The sequence below is a fragment of the Mixophyes fleayi genome, chromosome 4, assembly GCF_038048845.1.
Source record: "Mixophyes fleayi isolate aMixFle1 chromosome 4, aMixFle1.hap1, whole genome shotgun sequence".
In the NCBI taxonomy this organism is placed as follows: Eukaryota; Metazoa; Chordata; class Amphibia; order Anura; family Limnodynastidae; genus Mixophyes; species Mixophyes fleayi.
Window position 1 is genome coordinate 138,053,226 of NC_134405.1, and position 25,490 is coordinate 138,078,715.

General features: G+C 40.9%; 1 protein-coding gene across 1 annotated transcript in view; it reads right to left on the reverse strand.

Annotated features, from left to right (window-relative positions):
• The window catches only part of CPT1B (carnitine palmitoyltransferase 1B), a 45,206-nt gene extending 27,883 nt beyond the window's left edge, over nt 1-17,323 (reverse strand). The window contains exons 1-7 of the mRNA XM_075208452.1: nt 17,112-17,323; nt 10,721-10,869; nt 8,909-9,048; nt 8,247-8,418; nt 7,479-7,580; nt 7,009-7,146; nt 1,601-1,678 (exon numbers count right to left, since the gene is read on the reverse strand). Coding sequence (XP_075064553.1) covers nt 1,601-1,678; nt 7,009-7,146; nt 7,479-7,580; nt 8,247-8,418; nt 8,909-9,048; nt 10,721-10,861 — 771 coding nt within the window. The 5' untranslated portion in view covers nt 10,862-10,869; nt 17,112-17,323. The remainder of the gene's footprint in view (nt 1-1,600; nt 1,679-7,008; nt 7,147-7,478; nt 7,581-8,246; nt 8,419-8,908; nt 9,049-10,720; nt 10,870-17,111) is intronic.
• Nucleotides 17,324-25,490: the final 8,167 nt, after the last annotated feature.

Consider the following 25,490-nt stretch of genomic DNA (forward strand, 5'->3'; position numbering starts at 1 on the left):
TCTCCCCTGCTCCCACCTCGCCCCCCTCCGCTCTATACTTAATGCAGCTGCGAGACTCATCTTCCTCACACGCCGCTCCTCCTCTGCCTCCCCTCTCTGTCTTGCCTTACACTGGCTCCCCTTCCCCTACAGAATCCTTTTCAAACTCCTCACCACCACCTACAAGGCTCTCTCCCAGTCTACTGCCCCTTATATCTCTAACCTCCTCTCCATCCACACTCCCGCCCGTTCCCTGCGCTCAGGCAATGATCGCCGCCTCTCCTCCACTCTGATTACTTCTTCCCACTCTAGAATCCAAGACTTCACCCGAGCTGCCCCCCTTCACTGGAACGACCTCCCTCGCTCCAACCGTCTATCACCCAATCTGTGCTCCTTCAAGCGGGCACTTAAAACTCACCTGTTCCTTAAGACCTACCTACCATCCACCTAACCTCTCACCTCTTCTGTTTCTCACTGGCTCCTTTTTCTCTCCCCCTTGCTTCACTGGCTCCCTCTTGTGCCTGATTTTGTCTACCCTCCCTTAGGATGTAAGCTCTTATGAGCAGGGCCCCTCTCCCCTCCTGTCTCCAGACCTGTTCTTCCGCTCCGTCTTTACAGTATTTGCCTGCCTGGAGTTTCTGAAGTTCTGGTACTTTGTGTTTACTGTTCTGTATTGTTTTACCCTGTATAGTCTACTGTTTGTACCATGTACGGCGCTGCGAATACCTTGTGGCGCCTAACAAATAAACGATAATAATAATAATAATAATAATAATCTCATGAGCTATGCCATCAGCCATTTTGTTATTCTAATTAAAGCATCTTCCCTTCTACTGCTGTTGAGAAATAAACTATACTGGATGTAAACTTCCCCTGAGGGATGCTTACATTTTAAAAATTTGAGAAGGAAATATCACAACTTTGTTAGGACTTGATAGTTTTATGAATTGAGCTATGTTATTATTTAGGTATCTATTAGGACTTGTTTAATCGAGAAGATTGTATCAAAATGTGGGGTAGGTTCAGATTATGGATTTATGCTTTTGCTATAAATATGTAGGAACATATTAAGGTTGAGCTCAGTTCTTCTGTTAATTTGTTTTAATAATCTGGTCTTGTGATCACAATGGTCAAGAAATTTCCTTAAAAGGCTAGGGGGTAAATTTATCAAGCTGCGGGTTTGAAAAAGTGGAGATGTTGCCTATAGCAACCAATCAGATTCTAGCTGTCATTTTGTAGAATGTACTAAATAAAAGATAACTGGAATCTGATTGTTTGCTAAAGGCAACATCTCCACTTTTTCAAACCTGCAGCTCGATAAACTTACCCCTATATCTTCTCTTTGAAAAGGGTCTTCCCTTTTTAGCAAACAAGTGACATTGGAAAGAAAGTCCTTTAGAGCCACTCCTAGCTAGGATCCATTACTAGAGAGCATAATGCCTCTTTACTAAAATGTCCTTAGCTATAAAGGTGCAGCAGTACCAGAACACTTCAAACTTTATTGTAGTGAAAATGCAAACTGATGGTTGTCATTTACTGGTACACTCACTGAAAGATGAAAGACATTGGAAACATTATGTAAACAATTTAAAGCATTCTTCAAAGAAATATAGCATCTCACCATTGCATAATAGTTGCTGTTCACCATTATTGGTCCTCGGCCACGCAAGTAAATATATTCTTCCCACCAGTCACTGACCTGCAGGTTATGGAAAAAAAGGGAAATGGATGATGTGTTGATAATATTCTGAATACAGATAATATTGTTTCCAAGATTACAGCAGATACTGCTTTATACTTTCTGGTGAGATTCTACAACAAATGCCTGTGATAGTATGTTGAGAATCTCCCATAGATTCATCCCTCAGTGGTGATAAAGATGAGTGCTACGGTCATCCTGTGCGTACAAAGCCACATACTAAGAATAGAATATGCCCCTAGACACAGAAAAGGTCCTGTCAGGTTAGCTCACCAATAATTGAGTGAGATCCTGCTGTCTCAATGGGTAGTGACAAAACTTCCATGGAGGCGCGGAGTCTAACAAGATGGAAGGTGTTCACCAGGGGTTTTCCGCAAGGAAATTTGGGCTTCTGCGGCTTCCTCCTTGCAGGTCGCAGCCCTCCAGGAAAGCTCCCAGTGTGACAGATAGAGAACAAGTTACACAGCAGAAGAATGATCCAATTCGGACATCAAATGGTGGTAACAAAGATTACCATTTTATTATAAACATTAATACAAGAGTTCAATGAAGACTTGAATAACTGCAAATGATGATCACGAAGATATGCAAGAGTAGTAACCGTCAACAACGGTCATTAATACAGACTGCACATGCAATGATCAAAGTCGCAACAAGTACTACCAAAGAGTGGAATGCAATGCACAGTTCAATGGAGATCACTGAAGATGAGCAGATCTACAGAATCTTGATATGCAGAAGATGACCTCAGCTCACCACTGAGATGTAATACTAGCCAGCAGTTGAACACGATGCAATAACATGGATAGCGAGCGATGATCGCAGCAATATCACAAGTAGTAGAATTGAGGCACAGAAATCAGCAAAGTCCAGACATACACAGCCATGATGAAACACAGCTTGTCACGGATGGTAGAACAGATTAGCAACAGTCAGCAATGCAGGCCAAGTAGGCAACAGGTGTAAATCATAGCGTTCACCACAGACAGTGGAACAGGTATGCAGAGAACGAGGAAGTCCAACATACAGCAGCGATGAACACACAGCAGCAATGAATAGCAGCTTACCACGGATTGTGGAATAGGTTAGCAGTAGTCAGCAATGCAGGCCGAGAAAGTAACAGGTGTGGATCATAGCGTTTACCACGAGCAGTGAAACTGGTATGCAGAGATCGAGGAAGTCCAACATACAGCAGCGATGAACACACGGCAGTGATGAATAGCAGCTTACCACGGATTGTCGAACAGGTTAGCAGTAGTCAGCAATGCAGGCTGAATAGGTAACAGGTGTGGATCATAGCGTTTACCACCAAAAGTGGAACTGGTATGCAGAGATTGATAAAGTCCAAACATGTAGCAGCGGTGAAGCATAGCTTCCACTGAATATGCATCACGAAAGAGGCATCAGAATCAAAACAGGTATGACTTGAAGAACCAGCAAAGAGGAGGTGGAAGGAGGAACCTTATTAAGGAAGACTGACCAACACACAGGTCAAGTAATCACATATACAGAACATGACTAATAGTCTGCACTAGAAACCAAACTTTAAAGTGACAGTCAGTGTTTAGAGGCTCGGGTGGAGGTACCCGGAGAGCGGAGTATGACAGTACCCCCCCCCCCCCTTTAAAGATGGTGACCGAACACCTAGGGCCAGGATTCCTAGGAAATTTGAGATGAAATCTCTTCAATAAAAGAGGTGCATTAACATCCGATGCTCGTACCCAAGATCTTTCCTCTGGCCCAAAACCTTTCCAGTCAACTAGATACTACAACACCCTGGAGTACTTGGAATCCAATAACTGCTTGATCTAAAAATCTCCAATTTGCTGAATCTCTGGATGAACATGAGCGGCAATAGGAGAAGAAAATCGATTTATCGACCACAGGTTTTAGAAGAGAGATATGAAAGGTGTTAGTAATTTGAAGGGCTGAAGGAAGTTGAAGTTTAAAACACACTGGAGATATAATTCGAGAGATCCTATAAGGACCAATATAACGAGGAGCAAACTTGATACAAGGAACCCTAAGATGAATATTCTTTGTCGACAGCCAGACCTTATCACCAACTCTTAAAGGAGGCACAGCTCTGCGTTTCTTGTCTGCAAATAATTTATACAGAGAGGATGATTTCTTTAACACTCTTCGAACTTTTGCCCATATAGAAAGAAAGTCCTGCCTCAATGAATTAACAGCTGGAATCTGGGTAGATGGTATGGCCGAAAACTCAGGAATTTGAGAATGTATGCCATAAACGATGGAAAACGGAGTTGCAGCATATATATATATATATATATATATATATATATATATATATATATATATATATGTGTGTGTGTGTGTGTGTATGTATCTATAATATAAATGCCTAGTGGCGTGTGTTAGTCTGTCTGTGTGTGGAAAAAATAAAACCAAGCTGCAGCGCCACCTGCTGGGCAGAGTTATACACTGACCTACTAAATTCTTAGTGTGTGTGGGAAAAAAAATTCAGAAAGGGCTGAAATTTGGTATACTAAGATGTTTTTAATTTGTTAATTTAATTTGTTAATTGTTAAAAGTGTTTATAAAGATTTAAAAAAAATATATATATATTTCTTGAAGGAGAAGTGACAGTTCTGAGTGGTTGGTGGTTGCCGGGGGTGACAGTGGGGAGTGGTTGGTGGTTGCCGGGGGTGACAGAGAGAGAGGAGTGTGATACTCAGGACCGCTGAGAGAGATCCCTGTGTCTGGATAGACATCTGGATAGATGTGGCGATGAAAATGAAGGATGAGGTGATGGAGAAGAATGATGAGGTGGTGACATGTGGACAAAACCACGTTAAAAAAGGGCGCTTACATCGGGAAGTAACGCTCTTCCCCTGAGGAGGCCTGGGCTATGGCCCAAATACGTGACAAGAACCTTTTTAACACCTTAAGTAGCTTGATTTGACTAGAATGCATGAGTATCATGCACGGGTTAATATATATATATATATATATATATATATATATATATATATATATATATATATGTGTGTGTGTGTGTGTGTATATGTATATATATATATATATATATATATATATGTGTGTGTATGTGTAATATATATATATATATATATATATATATATATATATATATATATTATATGTGTGTAAATGCTGCAAAGTAAGAATGCTTTCAAGAATAGTTTATTTACATCAATTAACAAAATGCAAAGTGAATGAATAGGTGAGATATCTAAATCAAATGAATATTTTGGCATACATATACCTCCAAAACTAAATGGGTTAATGGATTATCAAATGATTTGATGTTTTTTATTTGATTGTATTTAATATATTATGGTCAGCATTCCTTTCCATTATGTAACAATTTGATACAACATCATCAAATATGTAACAGATGTGGTCATCTCAATAGAACATATTTTGTATACTGTTTCATCCTGTCCTTTTAGCCAACATTCAACTGCCCAGCACAGAGCATGCTACCAGCATTCCGTTACTAGACTATGTTCATGTTTCAATGTGATGGTGTAGAATACACTGTTAGAATAAGGTTCTTCAAAAAATAGTCATCTCCTAGATTAAGGAGTTTGGTTAAAATCAGTGATCTCTAAGTAAATATCCAGATATAAATTTACTGTTGATATACACATGCATCAAGCACAACATGTTACATTTATTATACAAGATGCAATATAAACAAAATGTTTTGACAACAGTATTAGCAAACCTAAAATACAAGACAGCTTATGTAAGCATTCACAAATATGTAGAAGTTTCAGGAAAGGTATTTGAGAGTCTATTTTACAGTCTTTTATTCAATTAAATCACAAAAAAACGTCCATAAGGCACTGATTTTTATTGGCTTCCATCAATTTAAAAATAGTGAACTCACCAGTCATTTTTAAAAGTTTCTCAGCTTTTCCCATTCATTTAAGCTTGCCACATTAACATGAATTGGGAAAAGCTCCAGCTATGGAGATTTTCATTACAGTCCACACAGGCTTATTATAGTGTCTGATATTTGGAAATCTCTCTGGACTTGTCAGGTGAATTCCCAAAAAATCATCAATAGAGATTCAGAAGTTTTTAAAGAAGCGGTTAATTAATTTGTCAACACTTTGATTATGTTAAATATTGAAAACTTCCCCTGCAATTAGATTAATAAAATTGTATTATACTTTCCATATTCCATATAATCAAAGTGTTATCTAATGAATATAAGTAAGTGTTATCTGTCTATTTCCTGCATCAATAGAGATTCAAAGACTTGAATCTTTATTGATGCAGGAAAAAAACAATTGCCATGGCTGGGGCACTCTGGGGACATGGTGGGAAAAAGAAGGAACATTTGGAATTCAGCTAGATGAGATTCTATATGATGATATTCTATAACTAACCCGTTTGGCTGGTAATGGAAAACTCCATAGACAGATTCTTTTAACATTCTCACCTCTTTGTCTGTTTTACCCAGTTTGTTTATTAGTTTACTATGTTTGTCCCCAATTGTAAAGCGCTAAGGAATATATTGGCGCTATATAAATAAATGGTGAAGATGATGATGATTCATTTCCATACACCAATTAATTTCAATTAAGTTATTGTTACAATTGGAAAACAACATTTACTTGAGTGGGCTCATTCCTTTCAATGCTGATACATACATAACATATTTAGTTTTTATCAATCTTTCTGTTTTTGAAGTGTCTAAAATGAGTGTGGTTATTATTGGTAAATTCCAACATGAATTTATTAAGTTCAGTGATTCTGCATTGTCTGGTGACTTTTCTGTGGCTTTGGAAAACTATTGATTAATAAGTTTAACTCATTTTAATAGATTTGGCGACTAGGACTAAAAAATAATTATTTTATCATGATATCTACAAATCCAGCTTAAATAGATTTCCCCTGGTCTTGATCATGGAGGAAGATAGTTTTCTATGCGCAGGAGAAGGTACCAAACATTGAAAGTGTTGGCGTGCAGAGTCACAAGATCGCTTTCCAATTAAGCCACACATGTGGGGTGGTCAGATTGGAACAGATCTGGCTGTTCAGTTTTTTGGCCCAGTGTTCCCATCACTTGCGGAATGATAGGGTGTGTGTTCATGCGGATAGAAGATGACTGCATACAGAGGCTGATAGTGGTCATAAGCCAACAGCATTTTGAAACATAACAGACAATGTTTGACATTATACATCATGGTATGGAAACTTTTACATATAAATCTACATCTGTGAATGTTGTTAGTAGCCGTTTCATAGAAAGTAAATTTACAAGGAACTTGTATTTTAAATGTAGTGGTCCTTTAGGGTCATTCAACATTTCTGCCAATATATACTGTACCTACATAATTTGTTGCCCACCAAGATTTGAGATGTAGATATTTCTGTAACTTGCGTCCTAAGTCTTTCTGGAACTCCTCAGCCAGACACTTCATGCGACTGTATTTTTCCTCATCCAGTAATGGCTGTACTGACTGCAGGTACTGAAATGGTAAGGACAATAAACAACAAATAGTATGCATGCTTCGTTCTTTTCTTTTCATTCCATTTCTGAGCACTCACTGCATATATGCTGCAATTTGAGTCTTGTCCTGTATAACATGTTCAGTATAAAAGTTCTGACCCATTATAAGTTTGTCATTGTCTACATGGCAATCACAGTTCTTGCCTTACACACATTGCACTCACTGCTTGAGCACTTCTGACCACTCACTATGTTCCTTTGGCACATATAATACAATCAGTGCATATCTCTAGCTACTCATTATATTCACAATACAACAAACAACAACTTTACTCTGCACAGCTTCCATACCCGCTCTATTGTGTCCTCTAGTCGTGGCACTGGCAACTTTGGAAGAGACATTTGGAAACTGTAGAGCATTGGTTGCCGACTGGCCATAACCTTCATGCAGCCCTGTGATAGACACATATAGAAGAAGGAATAAAAAAGACATTGTTATAAAAGGAGGACAATGAGTAAAAGGTGGGTAGCATTAGGCAGAGAGCATTATGGTGAAATTGACCCTAATGTGTGTGGTTGTGTGGCAGATCATATTGACAACTACTTCCACCGGGGCAGGGACTGATGCGAAAGATGATCATTGTCTGTGCTGTATTGGCACTATGTAAATAAAGGACAATCGGACAGCAGTAACATAGAGAGAACAAAGTAAGGGACTTTTACAGTGATAACATATTTATTGGAGAATGACAGGGAAGTGCAGAGTTTCAAATGAAAAACAATATTTAAGGAAAAACATTGCAGATTACAGATGGATGTTGGAGTAAGAGCCCGACAAGCAAGTCATGCTATATTTATGTCCCCATCAGCTGAGAGGCACACCGTAAATCTTGGCCGGATGTTCTGATTGTCCTTTAAACAGAATCAGCGCGGCCAGGCAGCACCCTCTGCCTGGTCTCTGCTGACAGGGACATGTACACATGTGCCAGCACCTGCTAGAGAGGAAAAAGGAGTAGGGCACTAAAAAACAAATCTAGGTCCGCCCTTGAGTGTAACACAGAGATGGTGTAAGACAATGATAGCAATTATGACTAAAATCTAACAGTAAGACAGACTTACCCCCCAAAGTTTGGTTTTCAAACTCCTTTTCCCATGTGGTTCAAACATCCAGCCATGATAAGAAAGGAGAGTGCGTAGAATCTGACGATAAAAAAGGATCCCAGAGACCCAAACTCCTGATGAGAAGATAACAGCACTGACCACAGTCCGTGACACAGGAGACAGAACAGACCTGGAGTCAGATAGTTGAACATATGAATGTTTGAAACATTAGTCTCAGAAGAAGAGATCCACAAACAGGTGATAGAGGTACAGCCTATAGTCTTAATAGCATTGTTTATATAATATTTTAAAACTGGAAAAGGATAGTAAACAACATGTAATAACTAACAGTTACAAACGTGGAAACACTCATGAGAACTTCCAATAAAGAGAAGAGAAAGAGAAACGGTGGTTTGGCAAACACTCATTTTTAGCTAGACAACAGTTTAGTGAGGTTAGTGAGTTTGTATGGAGAGAGCCATATGGGCTGGACTGATTTTAATGAGAATGCAGTCTATAACTACACTAGGAACTCATGTTGTAGTGGAAATTAGCATTGATAGAATACTGGATTCGCGCTGACACCTGGTTACTCTTTTGTGTTATTTAAGGGTCTAGAGAAAGTCTAGTAGGCAATTGTCACACTGACAGCACAAAGTACAATCTGCATGGTCACTTACTGTCCAGGTAAGAGGCTGCTGATCTTTGTAATGAGCCCAAGTGACACATCCACCTTTCCATATAGGGAGCCAAGAGTCACCGCTACCACAGCAAACCATGTGGAGGGGCTGGCAGGATATACGCCACTTAGTACTGAGCTCTGCAAGTGAGAGGATTAGAGAATCTTATTTCTCAGCTTTCTTACCCATGCTCAATCAACTGCCTGTTTGCAAATAAGAAAAATGTTTGCAGAAACATTGTATTGTAAGGGTTGGGGTGTCAAAATGTACTCAATTTTTTCCTAAATGAGAAACCTGAACCTCAGAAAACATCAGATTAAGGAGGGTTTATTATGTACAGTAGATCAGGAAGAAAATCTTGCTCAGTGGGTATGGGTGCTGACTGTATAGCAATGACAATTAGATACTTGCTGAAGACCATGGTGACAATTCAAGTCAGCATGTAGTGACCCTGGTCAGGTATCCTTTTCTCCCTGTATCCCATCCAACAAAACTAGCAAGTAGCATGAATGAACTGGACTGGAGGAAAATGTGCCTGGACAGTTCTGTGTAGAGCACTGTGTAATGTTGCCTATCCAGCCTATATAGACCTTGACTACATTATCATACCCACGTTATTTCCGCTATCTCTGCTCCTCACCTGCCTTTATTTCTGTACTTGTGGGTGATCATAAAGCATTATTTAACACATTCATCCTTGAGATCACACGTGGCTGGTCCATGATACAAAACAAGCACCTCTACCCTATGTCTCATTACCCTCATCTCTTTTAGAATGTAAGCTTGTTTAATTGGTTACTATAGTATTTGTCAATCATTGTATGTTCATTTAATTTTTACCCTGGTTGTATATGGCCGAGGAATATGCTAGTGTCAAATAAAGGATAATCACTACATTATTAATAACATGATGAAAATGCAGTAGGGAGCACTACATAGAGATTCTACTGCTTTCCTTTATGAATACCAGGTTTTTAATCTCTTTGACTTGGTGGACACTAATATTGCCCTTGCAACATTTTCTTTTATTATTTTGGATCAATAAATGACTTTTATAATTGAGAACCTGGGCAATTATGTTCCTTATGTGACTACATATAAAATACTAAATAATAATCGTATAACTTTTTAAGAGGACATAAGATCTGTCTTTACTTGATGTGACATATTTTAATTTCAGTTGTGAATCATGCATTATTTGCAGTTTACATACACCAAGATGGTCAAGGGACTTAGATGAAATTGTAAATGTACTGATTTCTGCCACTTTCAACTGAATGTAAAGTTGCTCTATAAAAAGCATAGGAGAGCCCAACGAAAATCAGAAAGCTCTTCAAACACAGCTTCTTGATTTAAAAATCTCATCCTGTAAAACAATCTCACTTTTTTGGCAATTGTGTGCCCAGTCATTTTCATCACTGCTCACATCCCATGGCATGTAGAAATAGTGTACATCTGCCCATCCTTGATCTTGTGGAAAATTGATTCCCTCAATATTTTGACATGCAAATTCATGTGCAATTTTCAATACATAGATCTATGGCCCACAATCAACATAATTGTGGTAGGATAGGAATTCCCAAATACCATACTGTGCTCCACACATATCCACCCTTTATAATCTGTAACTGAAAATATTTTTGTATATAATTAAAGGCTATGTCATTAGTGTATTTTGAGACAATGATATACTAATTATAGGTTAAATAGATATGTGTTTCTACAATTCAATTTCAAATTTCACTGCAATCACCGTGTGCTTGTGCAGAATTGCATTGCTAGGTCATACAGAAGTACAGTTCTCTCAGTCACCTTCAGTGTGATGAGGCGTTTTCTACAGGCAATCAGTCCAGACAGATAGAGATGTCGAAGGGCATCACGACCCAACTGTAGATCGATTCCATCTGGGGTAACGGTAAACTGAAAGGCTACAGCCTGGTGAGCTTCTGCCATCCTGAGAACTTTAGAAAACAGGGAGCACAGGTGTTTATGAAAACACAAAACTTCTGCAACGTTGTTATAAACTATCATTAGTCAGATCTGTAAAACACCCAATACAAAGCATTTCATTTTTCTGCTAGGCTGCAAACCCTTGTCACTCCAAGGGCAAACAGTCTCCCACTCAGATAACAGCTGATTTTTGCCACCACTAAGAATAATTATACCCAAGAATGTGTTCCCTTCTTGCTAAGACACACTCTATTAAACATGCAGATAGCTGCCTAAAGCTGGGTACACACTACAGGTTTTTCACCCAATTATTGTGCGATCACACGATAAACAACCGTTTGGTAAGACATTACATTAATGTGCATGCTCCCATGATCATGTTGTGGAAGTCAAATAATTGGATGAAGTAGGCTAAATTGATTAATATTGTTTTACTATGTGATTGCGATTAGTACGCTACTTCATAACAGGGTTAATAACTCAATCGCACGGCTAAACAACACACACTTACATTCACACTTACATTTTGTAAATAGTATACATTCATTAAAGTTCCAGTCCATTCATTTATTAGTAAATATATTAGAGATTATTTATACATAGATAGTACAACAGTAAAGATAACTATGGTTCAGGTCCACAGATATGTGCGAAGCTTGGTCTCATAATAATCTATATTTTATTAGCTGAAATCCAGTGTAAATAGGGAAACGATTGAATATTGTAATTGCAAGTTATGAATTGTATGAGATTAATACACAAAAGCACTTTGTTCATGGGTCAGTTTAAACCGGTTCTTCGACATGAAGACACATAGGCATCAGTTGGAGTGAACAGCCCCCTCCTTCCGGAGAAGATCAAATAAACTGACCTATGATCAGCAGTCTACTGGAACATTGTTAACCCTGAACCAATGAAGACCTCTCTTAGTGTTATCTGTGTATATTTGTTACATCATCATTGTTTATGTTAATTCAAACTGTATATAAGCAAGCCCTGGGCAAGTATTAAATCCTCTTTGACTGCAGACTACAAGACTGAATCAGGACCTGGGCCCAGGGGGGAGGCGCTTGCGTAATATATTCGGCTATATACTTTCCAGTATATTGATATACCTTTTATGCATCATCATGGTTTGCTGTTATCCTGCTATCTTTTGCTATTAAATTTCTTTGTGCTTTGGAACCACATTAGTCGCATTGGATAATGTTTATTGGTAGCGACAAGATGAACATTACAATGTTTTATCATACCAAAGCACATCGTATTGTTTGATTTGATTTTATAAACCTCCTAAAAGTCATGATGGAGCGATGTCGAGCAAATGTGGAAGTGTGTATGCACTCATGTGCAGAGTCCCGACCTTTTCAGTAGGTGGTTATGAGAGATGAAGAGCATAGATATGAAGTTAAATTGTGTATATGTACACATAAATCTGCATGTTCATCGGGCCTTTCAGTCGTTGGTAAAAATCATTACAGATATCACTTCTGCAGTAATGTATTGCAGTCAGGGCCTGATCAGCCAATAGGCTGACCAGGCTGCAGCCTGGGGCGCTGGGTCCCGGGGGGCGCAGTGCCGGGCACATTAATATTCGTTTATATTTTAATTATTTTTTTTAATTACCGATCGGTGCCTTCTTGCTTCAATCTCGGGGCCGCCCCTTAGTCTGAAGGGGAGCGGTCCCGACTGTCAGCGGATCCAATTAGGAGGCAGGCAGACAGCGAACAGTAAATCCGAGGATGTTAGCTGCCCTGCCAGAGTGGTCGCGCTGTCACTGCTTAGTGTGGTCACGTGAGATTATCACATCTCACGTGACCACACTAAGCAGTGACAGCGCGCCCGCACTGGCAGGGCAGCTAACATCCTCGGATTTACTATTAGCTGCCTGTCAGAAGACAGAAGTGCCGGCGTCTGCAGAGAGGAGCGGAAGATAGCCAGGTAAGTTTTGTGTATAATATAATGGAGGAGGATGTGATACAGGTGGCGACTGAGGAGGGGGGGGGATTACTGGTGTGGGGAGGGGGTTATTGAATCGGCAGCAATGGTTCTGAAGAACTGCCTGGGGGGGAAGGGGGTGGGTAATGAGTTGCCTGTAATGGGTTGATGGTTTTGTGGGGGTGGGGGGGGGGGGGTTAATTAACTTCCTGCAGTAGGTTGATGATTGGGGGGGGTGTAATGCATGGCCTGTAATGGGGTGATCAATTTGCCCTGGGGGGGTTAATGAATTGACTGCAGTGGGTTGAAGAATTGTGTGTGTGGAGGGGGGGGGGCAATGTATTGGCTGCAGCAGATTGATGAATTTACCTAGGGGAGGGGGGTTCTGAGTTACCAGCAACTGTCGATTAATTAGCTAGCGTGGGTGGGTGTTAATGGATTGGCTATGGAGGGTTAATGGATTGGTTAAAGTGAGGTGATTAATTGGCTGGGGGGTGGGTGAGCAAATAAGTGGTTGGGTGGGTGAAGATATGGATGGGGTGTCAAACTTTCTGGTGAGGGTTTACAAAAATGGCTGGGGTAGGTGATGAAATAGCTTGTGGGAGACATGTTCTCTGTATTGTGTGGCTGTGACGTGGATGCTCTCTGTAGTCTCAGCGGTTACTCACTAGAATGTTAAATACTTGACAGATGGGGCTGGTAGATGTTAGTATATGAATATAAATAATTTTTATATATTTTATTGTCTATATGTGCCTGTACTAGGGGGTTGTTTTATTTGGTCATAATGGAGTGTTGTGTTTGTATCATTCAATGTTTGTTAACATTGTTCACTATAATAAAATTTTTGCACATTTTCAATACAGGACTCCAAGTTTTCAGAATCCAGCCAACTAGCAACAACGCTCCAAGAACAAACAAGAAAAAACATCAGGTAGTCTACGCTGCAAGAGCAGGTAAGAGAGAACGGAGCAATTTGTCGAAATTTCACTGCGGAATCTTACTGTAATGATATTTTAATATGTTTGCAGAATTAATTGTATTTTATGTAGTAATTTTTATTTTACAATTTTGTGTGTGATGTGTATATATATGTGTGTGATGTGTATGTATGTGTGTGTGTGTGTGTGTGTGTGTGTGTGTGTGTGTGTGTGTGTGTGTGTGTGTGTATGTGTGTGTATATATGTGTATATATATATATATATATATATATATATATATATATATATATATATATATATATATATATATATATATATATATATATATATATATATATATATATACACGCACAGTGGCCATACGGCCACATCCACTGTCTTCATTGTAAAACTTTCCTGAATTTCCACTTTAACCACAGTTTATAAATGGGTGGGTGGCGGGCCGGCGGGCAGATGTTCGGGGGGGCGGCAACCGGTGTATTAGCCTAGGGCGGCTGGAACCCTTAATCAGGCCCTGATTGCAGTATGTAGCCAGATTAAGATGTAGGCTTCAGCATCATTTAGGAATGTCTGTGCACCTACCTGGTTACATCAGAAACATCACTTATTAAGAAGTAATTCATTTCAAAACAGAAAGCTCTAAAATACAAATCGTAACTAGTTCCATCGGTACTGCAGCTATAACAATTTTGAGAAAAAGCGCTGAAAAGACTGGAGGCTCTGGAATTTTTTGGTCCATGTTCCTAGAAGTAAACAGTCACAATCCACTTCGGAGTCAGTAAGCTGGCAAGGGCTACACACAGATCTTATAGTGGATGCAGAGGCAATAAACAGGCTCTTTGTAGAGGTCTGATACACAGGAATAATCTTCACAAATTGTAAAGATTTATTAAACAAAAGAATGAAAAAAAAAAATTCCCACCGAAAGAAAACTGAACCCAGAAATGGAGATAAAAGATTGTATGCATAGGGCAAGATTATGGCGGAAACAAAATTATGGACTTAAAGATCATTTGACTCAGTGCTGTCAAAGATATTTTATGGGCAAGGACAGTACTACGTGTTTGTCGGTTGGATCTTATTTAAAAAATGATGAATAATAATAACAACAACAAAATAATAAACGGAGTATTGTACCACATAATAAAATTTCAAAGAAGGCAGCAAAGGTGGCTAAGAGACCCCAATCTGAAACCCTGACCTAAAATGGATATCCTAGTCCTTTCTTTATATAGTTTTTGTAATAAATCAGCAATGATATGGTGGTTCCCAATACATAACTAAACTATGTTCTTTTAATATAGTAGTATAGCATTTACTATGACTCAGTAATAATACAAACATAATGAAGGGCAGACATACCTAGCTGAATTATAAAGTAAATGTTTTAAGAGCTCCCCAGTGCTTTGTGTAATCTTGTTCTCTATGTATTTCCCCATGCTGCTCACAGTGTCCCTCTCTGCACCAAGACAACTTGTAAGTTTAGCTCCATAAACAAATCTTGGATGTAGCCCAAGTATGTGAAAGGTTAGGGAGCGACAACAGTGGAGAGTGAACAACTTCACATTAAAAAAGGACCGGTGAAGAAAAACAGAAAGACAATGGGTACAGCAGGAGTAAGTGTATTTAGGAATTACGACTATACAGCTAAAATGAGAAAAATAGCATAGAAGGATGAATATTGAGTCAAAGAATATTTTACATTCAAGATAGATGTTGGGGAATAGAAGGAATTAATATGTTGGGACTCACCAGCCAATTAAGAGATGTAGGCCTTGTTTTGTTATGGCCATATGTGGTCTTATAGTACTTAACATTTCTACACAGAACATAAACTGAAATTTCAATCTGCTAACTAAGGGTTACAAATGTACATGTCCAGAAGCCAAACACTACATTTTTAAGGAATAACATAAGCAAAGAGTATGCTGAGTGATAGGAGATGGGAAGAAAAACCTCCATGCAGTATGCTCATAGAAAGTGCATGGAACAGGAGTATAAAGTACATCTACAAAGAGATTAAGCTGAATTTACATATTTGAAAAAAATAATTCAACTCAAGGAGAAAAGGTCAAATGTCATTATTTTAGACACATCTTTAAACTATTTTTTAGGGGATTCATTTTTATGACGGAGGTGGGAAAAAAAAATAATGGCAAATAGTGGAAAATTTAAAATCGAGTCTGCTCACAAGGCATTATCAGATTGAATGGCAAGAAAACACTAGATTGCCCGCGGCGTTAAAACTAATACCGTTATTACGGTAATTGTAACCTGGATTTCAGCTCGCGGCTCAGGGAGCTGCGAGCTGAAATCCAGCGAGAAAACTACCGTAATAACGTATTTACGCGCACTATTACCGTAATAACGGTAATAGTGCGCGGAGCGCGAGATTTTCGCCGTTTCCGCCGACAATTGAATATGCCCCTGTATGTTTTTGTATATTGTGTTATCTCCACTTTTCTCTACACTCCGCGCTTAGAGTATTCAGATGCGCTACAAATAAATATTGATTAAATGATACAAGTTCTAATAATAATATTAGTGTAAACTGCTTGTTTAAAACCTCATCAACAAACATGTCAAATGCCAGAACTTCACCATAAATTGACATCTAAAACGGTACCAAGATTAAAATAATAATTTAGGTATCTTTACTAACTAGTTATTTGGAAAATATTTAACTATTTAATTACAGGAAGCTATGTAAAATAAATTCCAATCCTGCGTTTACGGCAGCAGGCCATTTACATCACCAAGGTTCAATCATCTGAAATACAATGCACAATTGTTGAAGTTGTGGTTCTTTCACAATTACATAAAATAACACTTTCTTCTAAATCTGCATGTATTTGAATAGAAAAAAAATATTGTTTGCACAAATACTGTTGCAGAGTTTCTATTGATTATTATTATTATTATAAAAAGGTTGTTTGCATCATTCTTGAAACAGTCTAAGCAGACACAATGATAAATGTGGACATCTGAGGGTGTGCTATATTATAAACAACATCATAGAGTTAAGCAATACACCAACTAAACAAAGACATACATTGTGAAAACACTGAACGGGTCTATCTGGAAAACAAATTAAACGTCAGTTAAAATGAAGGAGATTCCTTTATACAATAAACTTATCAAAATATTACACATAGCAACACGCTACAAAAAAAAGTGTACAAAGGCCAAACATCCCCAAACAGATACACATTCCAAAACAGGTGCAAGTTGCAGGTGCATAATAAAGTACAACTATAGGATAACGTTTGTATATACACATTGCTGTATGCAGAAAGTGATGTTTAAATTTAGAGATATGGTATAAAATACAAATCAAGAAATGAAACAAACACTAAGTTACACTAGAAACCCACCTGTTAATCACTTTTTTCAGGGATATGCAGAACTGTACACAAGCATAGAGAAGTACACACACACAGTCACACAGCTGCTGCCTTCCGTCCTCTATGTCCTTCAGCCTCAAGTGCATGTGTATGTGTGTAATTTTGTAGGTCGCAGCCAAAAACCAGGCAGTGTAACCTGAGACCCAACACACAGAATTGACATGTTGCAGTTATAAACATAACTAACTGAAGTGGAGGTATGTGACTAAGCGACTGAGGAGCAGGCAGTCCTGAAGTCACATGAACTAAAAGGAAACTTCCAGAGAGCACTGAAACATTTTCCGTAGGAGTCTTTATATTTAAAATATCTGCAAAAATAAATTACTCATGGATCCAGGATTCGGGTTTCATTGTTTCAGTAAAAACTTGATATTGCTTCAATGCAGTTGTCCCTATTTCTCTGGATCAACAGAACAGGTACAAGCAAGAAGCTGTCCTAGTGCTTTCCAAAGACTGTTTAAAGATAAATCATAAAGCTTCAAACAGTTGGCATCATAGCACAAATGCCATTTTGCTTCTGATGCGATACTATGAGCATATTTATAAGGGTAAGTGCATGGCTTAACACACCAAGATTTCATCAACTGTAGGAATGTAATAATTGTGTCCTGATGGTAAGAGCTGGGCAGACTTTGGCATTTATTATTATTTGGCATTTAGTCCAAAAACATAATTATAGGTTAATTGGCTGCTGACTACAATCTAAGCTTCAATGGGGCAGGGACTGATGTGAATGATGATATTCTCTGTACAGTGCTATGTAATATGGTGGTATTATAAACATAAACATTTGTGATAATAATAACAGCTCAATAATTTACCAGCTTTCATACACAAAGAGCGAATGTAATTATTGTTTCTATTCTTTATAGAACACCAACATTAGAGGGCATTTCTAAGTAAAATAAAAGGCTAAGAGAAGTGATATACCCTTTACAGTTTTCACAGACACAGAAACCATGCCAGAGAAAACCTTAATATAATTTATGCATTTTAATTTCAACTGCCATTAGTAGCCTGTTTTACTCTTTGCGTTCAGCCAGGAGCAGAGGGGACGGGGAGCCCACAAGTCAGTTTGCCTTCAGCCAGGAGCAGAGGGGACGGGGAGCCCACAAGTCAATTTGCCTTCAGTCAGGAGCAGAGGGGACGGGGAGCCCACAAGTCAAATGCCTTCAGCCAGGAGCAGAGGGGACGGGGAGCCCACAAGTCAATTTGCCTTCAGTCAGGAGCAGAGGGGACGGGAAGCGCACAAGTCAAATGCCTTCAGCCAGGAGCAGAGGGGACGGGGAGCCCACAAGTCAATTGCCTTTAGCTAGAAGCAGAGGGGACTGGGAGCGCACAAGTCAATTCCCTTCAGGCAGGGACAGAAGGAACTGGGACCCTACAAGATAATTGCCTACTGGAGAAAGAAAATGGCATACCACAAAATGAAAAATAAGGGCAGCATACCCCAAAAAAACCAATAGAGACAGAAAACGCACAGGATATACAGAAAGCATAATAAAATGAATAGAGGTAAATATACATGTTTTAGCTACATTGTGTATACAATAGGCTTGGACAATGATGTACAAGATTTTCACGTAGCTATAGACCGGCGGTTCCCAAACTGTGCTCCCAGGGGTGCCGCGGCGCTGTCACTGGGGTGCCGCGGGCCAGACCTAGAAAAAAGAAAGCAAAACAGGAACTTACCAATCCGCCGGGCGCCGGGGCCCAGCAGCCTCCTCTCTCCCGCAGCTGTCACTGAATATCGACGTCAGAGTGAGAGGGATCGTGGCAGAGGAGGGGGACAGAATGACGGCAGAGGAGGGGGACAGAATGACGGCAGAGGAGGGGGACAGAATGATGGCAGAGGAGGAGGACAGAGGGCAGAGGAGGGGGACAGAGCAGAGGAGGGGGACAGAGGGCAGAGGAGGGGGACAGCGTGAGAGAGGAGGGGGACAGCGTGAGAGAGGGCAGAGGAGGGGGGGCAGCGTGAGAGGGCAGAGGAGGGGGACAGCGTGAGAGAGGGCAGAGGAGGGGGACAGCGTGACAGAGGGCAGAGGAGGGGGACAGCGTGACAGAGGGCAGAGGGGGCAACGTGAGAGAGGGCAGTGTACCTGGATGCTGAGGGGGCAGAGTGTCTGGATGCAGAGGGGCATTCTTGCATATAACTAAATAAGTATTTCTGTCGTGACCTAAATACTTATTAAATTTTTTTGACCGAACTACTTTTAAAACAGGACTGCTCAATAATTATTTTGGAGGGGTGCCTTGAAAAAATTTGGAGACTCTAAGGGTGGCGCAAACTGAAAAAGTTTGGGAACCACTGCTATAGACTATATAGATGCAATCTAATAAGATCTTATTTTTTATTGGTGCAGGTTACAGGCGCCAGCACAGAAAAAGTGACCTCCCATGACTGCAGGTGGATCTGTCCAGGGCCGGATTTCCCGCTAGGCACCCTAGGCGACTGCCTAGGGCCCAGCGGTACCTAGAGGGCCCTGTCAGAGCTGACGGTGAGCGGGGCAGGCAAGGCAGAGGGGCGCTCCCCTCCGCCTGAAATCCCCCTCTGTCCGCCGGCATAATGCCGAAAAGAAAGAAGTGGGGGAAAAAAAAAAAAAAGTCAGCTGACCGTCGGGAGTCTCCTCTCTTACTGAAAATGACGTTGGACGTGATGACGTCACTCCCGACGTGATTTTCAGTAAGAAGTGGCGAGGAGCACTGACTGAGCAGAGAGGAGGAGCAGCGGCAGTGCGCCATCGAACGGAGAAGTAAAGAAGCAGAATAGAAGGTAAGTTAACTAAAGGAGGGGCAATGTCAGAGGTATTAAGGGAGTATATGAGGGGCATGATGGCAATAATATGTATATGGGGGGCATGATGGCAATAATATGTATATGGGGGGCATGATGGCAATAATATGTATGTGAGGGGCATGATGTCAATAATATGTATAAGGGGGGCATGAAGGCAATAATATGTATATGGGGGGCATGAAGGCAATAATATGTATACGGGGGGCATGATGGCAATAATATGTATACGGGGGGCATGATGGCAATAATATGTATACGGGGGGCATGATGGCAATAATATGTATACGAGGGGCATGATGGCAATAATATGTATACGAGGGGCATGATGGCAATAATATGTATACGAGGGGCATGATGGCAATAATAAGTATCAGAAGGGCATGAGGGGGCATGATGGCAATAATAAGTATCAGAGGGGCATGATGGCAATAATAAGTATCAGAGGGGCATAATGGCAATAATAAGTATCAGAGGGGCATAATGGCAAAAATATGTAGCAGAGGGGCATGATGACACAAATGTGGAAATAAACAAGGGGAGCAAAAATATGGAGGCCACAGTGTGATGGTGAAGGGTGCACAGTGTGATGATTAAAGGGCAAAAGCATGATGGAGGGCACAGTGTGATAATGAAGGGAGTACAGTGTACTATTATTATTATTATTTTTTATTTATAAGGCGCCACTAGGTATCCGTAGCGCCGTACAGGGACATACAGAAACACGATACAGGGTGAGACAGCACGGTACAGTTAACAAAAAGCACAGTAACTCAGAAGCTCAAAGTACAGCTAGATGAAAGGTGAGAGCCCCCAGCGGTGAAGCTAGAGGGGCAGAAGGGCAGGAGGACCTCACGGAGGAGACAAGGAGCTGGAGAGCAGAGTTAAGGTGATGGAGAACAGGAGGAGAGGAGGCCCTGCTCGAAGGAGCGTACAATCTAAGGGGAGGGTAGGACGGACAGAGACACAAGGGTAGGAGGAGGAAAGGGGGAGAACGCAGAGAGGGAGAGGGGGGAGAGGAGAATGACGAGGAGAGAGGCAGGAGGAGGGCAGGATAGGGAGGGTGGTAGGTGGGAGGCTGGAAGGAGGTCGGTTAGGTGGGGGACTGGAAGGTTTTGAGGAAGAGGTGGGTTTTTAAGGCCCGTTTGAAGCTGGACAAGTTGGGGGATGTTCTGATGGAGCGGGGAAGCTGGTTCCAGTGGAGGGTGGCAGCGCGGGAGAAGTCTTGGATGCGAGCATGGGAGGAGGTAACCAGGGGGGAGGTGAGGCGACGGTCATTAGCCGAACTCAGAGGGCGGGATGGAGCGTGGATGGAAATGAGGTTGGAGATGTAGGGAGCAGTGGAGTTGGAGAGGGCCTTGAAAGTAAGTGTAAGGAGCTTGAACACTATTCTGTAGGGGAAGGGGAGCCAGTGAAGGGATTGGTATAGGGGGGAGACAGAAGAGGAGCAGCGAGAAAGGAAAATGAGCCGAGCGGCTGCATTGAGTACAGAGCGAAGGAGAGCGAGATGAGTGCAGGGGAGGCCGGTAAGGAGGAGGTTGCAGTAGTCCAAGCGGGAGATGATAAGTGCGTGGACAAGAGCCTTAGTGGCATCTTGGGAGAGGAAGGGCCGAATGCGTGCGATATTCCGCAGCTGGAAGCGGCAGGATTTGGCGAGAGAGAGAATGTGAGGAGCAAAGGAGAGAGAGGAGTCAAGGATGACACCGAGGCAGCGAAGTTGAGGAACAGGGGAAATAGAGGAGTTGAGAACAGAGATAGAAAGATTGGAAGGGGAGGGGGAATGAGCGGGAGGAAAAACAATAAGTTCAATAAAGGGGAAACAGTGTGAAGGAGGAGCAAAAGTGATCAAAGTGATGAAGTAGGGGACATTTTTTCTCTTCTGTACTTCAACTTATTTGGTCAAATACATTTTTTGTAGGAGGGAGCTGTGAGAGCTTACACAGGCCCAGTGTGCTTGGACTGGGTGTGCAGGGACTGAAGTGACATCATACGGAGGATCAAGGTACAGTGTGCAGAGTTGGACCGATAATATCAACTGTCTGGGACTGAAATAACCTTTCTTTTCATCAGCAAATGCTTCACTGGGGGGGGGGGGCGGCGGCAGGTGGGGGGGGGGGGGGGCCAAACCAGTATCTTGCCTAGGGCCCTATGAGGTCTAAATCCGGCTCTGGATCTGTCCACTTCTGAAAAGATTAGATAATGGCAACGCATGAAGAAAAGAAACAAAAATAGTGTAAACATTGATAAGTTATTTTATGCAGCATGATACAGGTTCAATTGCAGACTAGTAAAAAATAATCCTTTACAACTAGCATAAACAAAGACAAGATAGGATAAGTAGGATACGTGTAAAAAATAAACAGAACAAACAGAATTTCGTCTTCTGTGATCCTTTATTAATCAAGGTGGTCATTTACATGTACATGAAAAATACATATTTAGCGGTTAGGAAATATCAAACAAAATCACCTTACAATGCTTTGGTGAATAAGCACACCGCATCACACAACATTTGGTATTGGTAAAGCATAATTAAAAACACTGGCTGTTTGTGGAGGTTTCGGTAGAGGGCACTGCAGGAGTAGCAGATGCACGTAACTTTTGTGTCCATATTCACAGGGCCGGTGCTAGCCTCCATGGCGCCCTAGGCATTTTTACAAAATCGGCGCCCCAGCCCCCCCCCCGCAACAATCGGCGCCCTCCTCCCCCCGTCTTTCCTTACCTCACCACCGCCGCCTCTCTGCTCCGTCTCCTCCCCTCCACTCACTGACACTAGTGAGTGGAGGGGAGGAGACGGAGCAGAGAGGCGGCGGTGGTGAGCAATAGCCTCTTTCCCCCTCCCCCGTGCATCTGAATGCTGTGCGGCGGCCGTGACAGGTATGGTCAGCGGTCGCCGCACAGTTTTAAAGTAATTTTCCCTAGGCAAGTGCCTAACCTTGCCTAATGGGTGCGCCGGGCCTGCATATTCAAATACCAGAGGATCTCAAGATACATTTCCATTTGAATCTGGATGTAAGTACATTCTAGCTACACGGTCACATGTAAAAAAAAGAATTATAAAAGAAATTACTCAAAAAAAGAATTATAAAATAAATTACTCAAAAAAAGAATTACAAAATAAATTACCAACTCATAATAAGATAATCATTAAAAAATGTGTTTTTAAAAAAATATACAATTTTTCTATCTTAAATACATAAATCAGAGTGTTCTGAATGCACACTGTACATGTAATCCATTTTTATACTTTCTCTTCCTTGCATACAAATGTTACATGCAATCTAGTGGCATGCATACGTGTAGTCATCACTATCATTCGGCACTTACACCTGCTCTGTAGCTGTTGCAAATGATACAGCTAAAAAACATGTACGTACAAGATGCCCAGAGCGTGACTTGGAACGCCCTTACTTTACATTGTCTACATTCATTAGCCCTTTCGGTCCCCCATTCCGACCTTCAAGTTGTAGGCAGTAGTAAGTGTATTTTGCGCTCACACATGAATTGCATGCAACTGCATCCCTTTCTGAGCAAGTGCAGAGAAATTTCACCAAGATACGGGAAGCAAAGGGACTTATGTTTGAAGATGAATCAGGCCCTGTATATGTAAACTTGTTTAAAATAATTGCTGTTAAGAATAAATAGGTAACTATGAGGGCAATCACAAACTGTCTTGGAAATATGTGCGTACACTGTCACGCTATGAATGCACAAAAACTAGTTCCAGTATTAACCATCATAAATTGGATGTATCATTTCAAACCTTCCCTATACCCTGTATTATCTTACCTTACTTACTTAACATAACTAAGATAACGACACAGAGACTGAAATCCGTGGCAAAATTAGGTCACAGTTTATTTAAATGAATTGGTGGTGGAGAAAGTGCACGGCGGGACAACTAACCACAGATAACCGAACCAAGTGTGAACATGGCAACTACCCGTGTTCTATACCCAAGCCATCCAGCGAAACCACAATCTTTCTCACGATCAGATTAACCTTTTTAACTAGGTTACCCATAGTCTTCAGAGGAATGTTTGTTCTCCAACTCAGTCGGGTAAATTAATGCGGCCAAAATACCATTGTGGTCGACCATTTATTTCTCATGACATTCAGGTCTTGGCAGATGTTTATAACTAAATCTACAAATTTCCTTTCCCCCAGGTCATTCCCTCCCGAGTGAATAACTGATGCATATGGCGGTCCTCACTGCCTGACTAGTTTGGTCAGCCAGGGAACAAGATTGCTCCAACTAAGCCCTCTTTTTCCTAACCAATATAATTGCCCGGGCACATTGAATTCAGAGTGGCCTAGACTCTTGTCGTGTTTGGCCACCCATAACACGTATGACTGTCCGACTATCCAAATGGATTTTATTTTTCCGGGACAACTGTGAAACAAATTATTTCTGGTCAGGATTCTGTCTGGTTGAGGTGAAGCATTTTGCAAACCACATTTGGTTAACTGTGCCACTTGTTAAATGCAGTAAAGCAGAGTAGGGGATAGAAGAAGTAAAGGAAGGTCACCTATGTGAAGGCAAAAACCCAAAAAAACCCACGACACACCACTAATCAGTCCTTGATCCGAGGAAAAAACGGGAAAAATTCCTTCACACCCTCTCGTAAAAGTGACAAGCGGTGGATCCATGGGCAACCGGAGCAGAGAAAGGTGTAAAGGAGGAGACAAAACAGTTAAACATTCGGCCTCATGTACTTTTTATACGTAGCAGATTTCCAGTGGCCTAGCATCTTAATCTCAGCTACCGGAGAGCCTGCTAATGCAGCTGAGGTTGTCACATCTATGCGGAAAGAATGTGTACCGTTAAAGAGAGGTGTCTAAGAATGTCAGTGACTTCTTGTATACGGCTTGAACTTGATACCTAGTTAACGAGGAACCATTTTGATGAACAATGTAACATTCCTGGGTCTAAGCTTAGCGTATTGTGCTGCTAGTGTACAATTTCCTAGGGGACAATTTCCTGTTCTTTTGAGCCTACAATTGAATCCAGCAACTTTTACCTGCCTGATCGGGTTTGGACCTGCTAATTTTACAGACTCCCTGCTTTCTCTGGACTATTGTGTTTTGTGCCAAAAAACTCGATAGTAGTCGTGTTCTAAATGCTTCAATAAATATTCACGAGAATGCCGTTCGCAACAGTAATAACTCATAATTATCGTGGGTAACAGAAATAAGAGCTCGCATTAAAATATGTAGCATAATTATCTCTACCGGCCTCCTGGTGTCTGGTGGTACAGGCATATCTCTAGCCCACCACTCAAAGGTTTGGAAATGATAAAACTCTTTGTGACAACGGGGTGACCTGCTGCCAAGACATAAGCGCTATACCTGCCAGCGCAGGGGAAATAGCTGTGTTTGATGACCCTCCTCTGTATCGTGTCAATATAAAACCAGACATGCCTATGTTTGACCTGACACTGGAGTCTTCCTAGATTCCAGGAAATGGGACCACTCTTTATGGTACATAAACTGTAGATGCCCTCTGGGAGTCTGTTATTAGTCATGATAAAAATATTGCTAGAAATGCAAAGTGA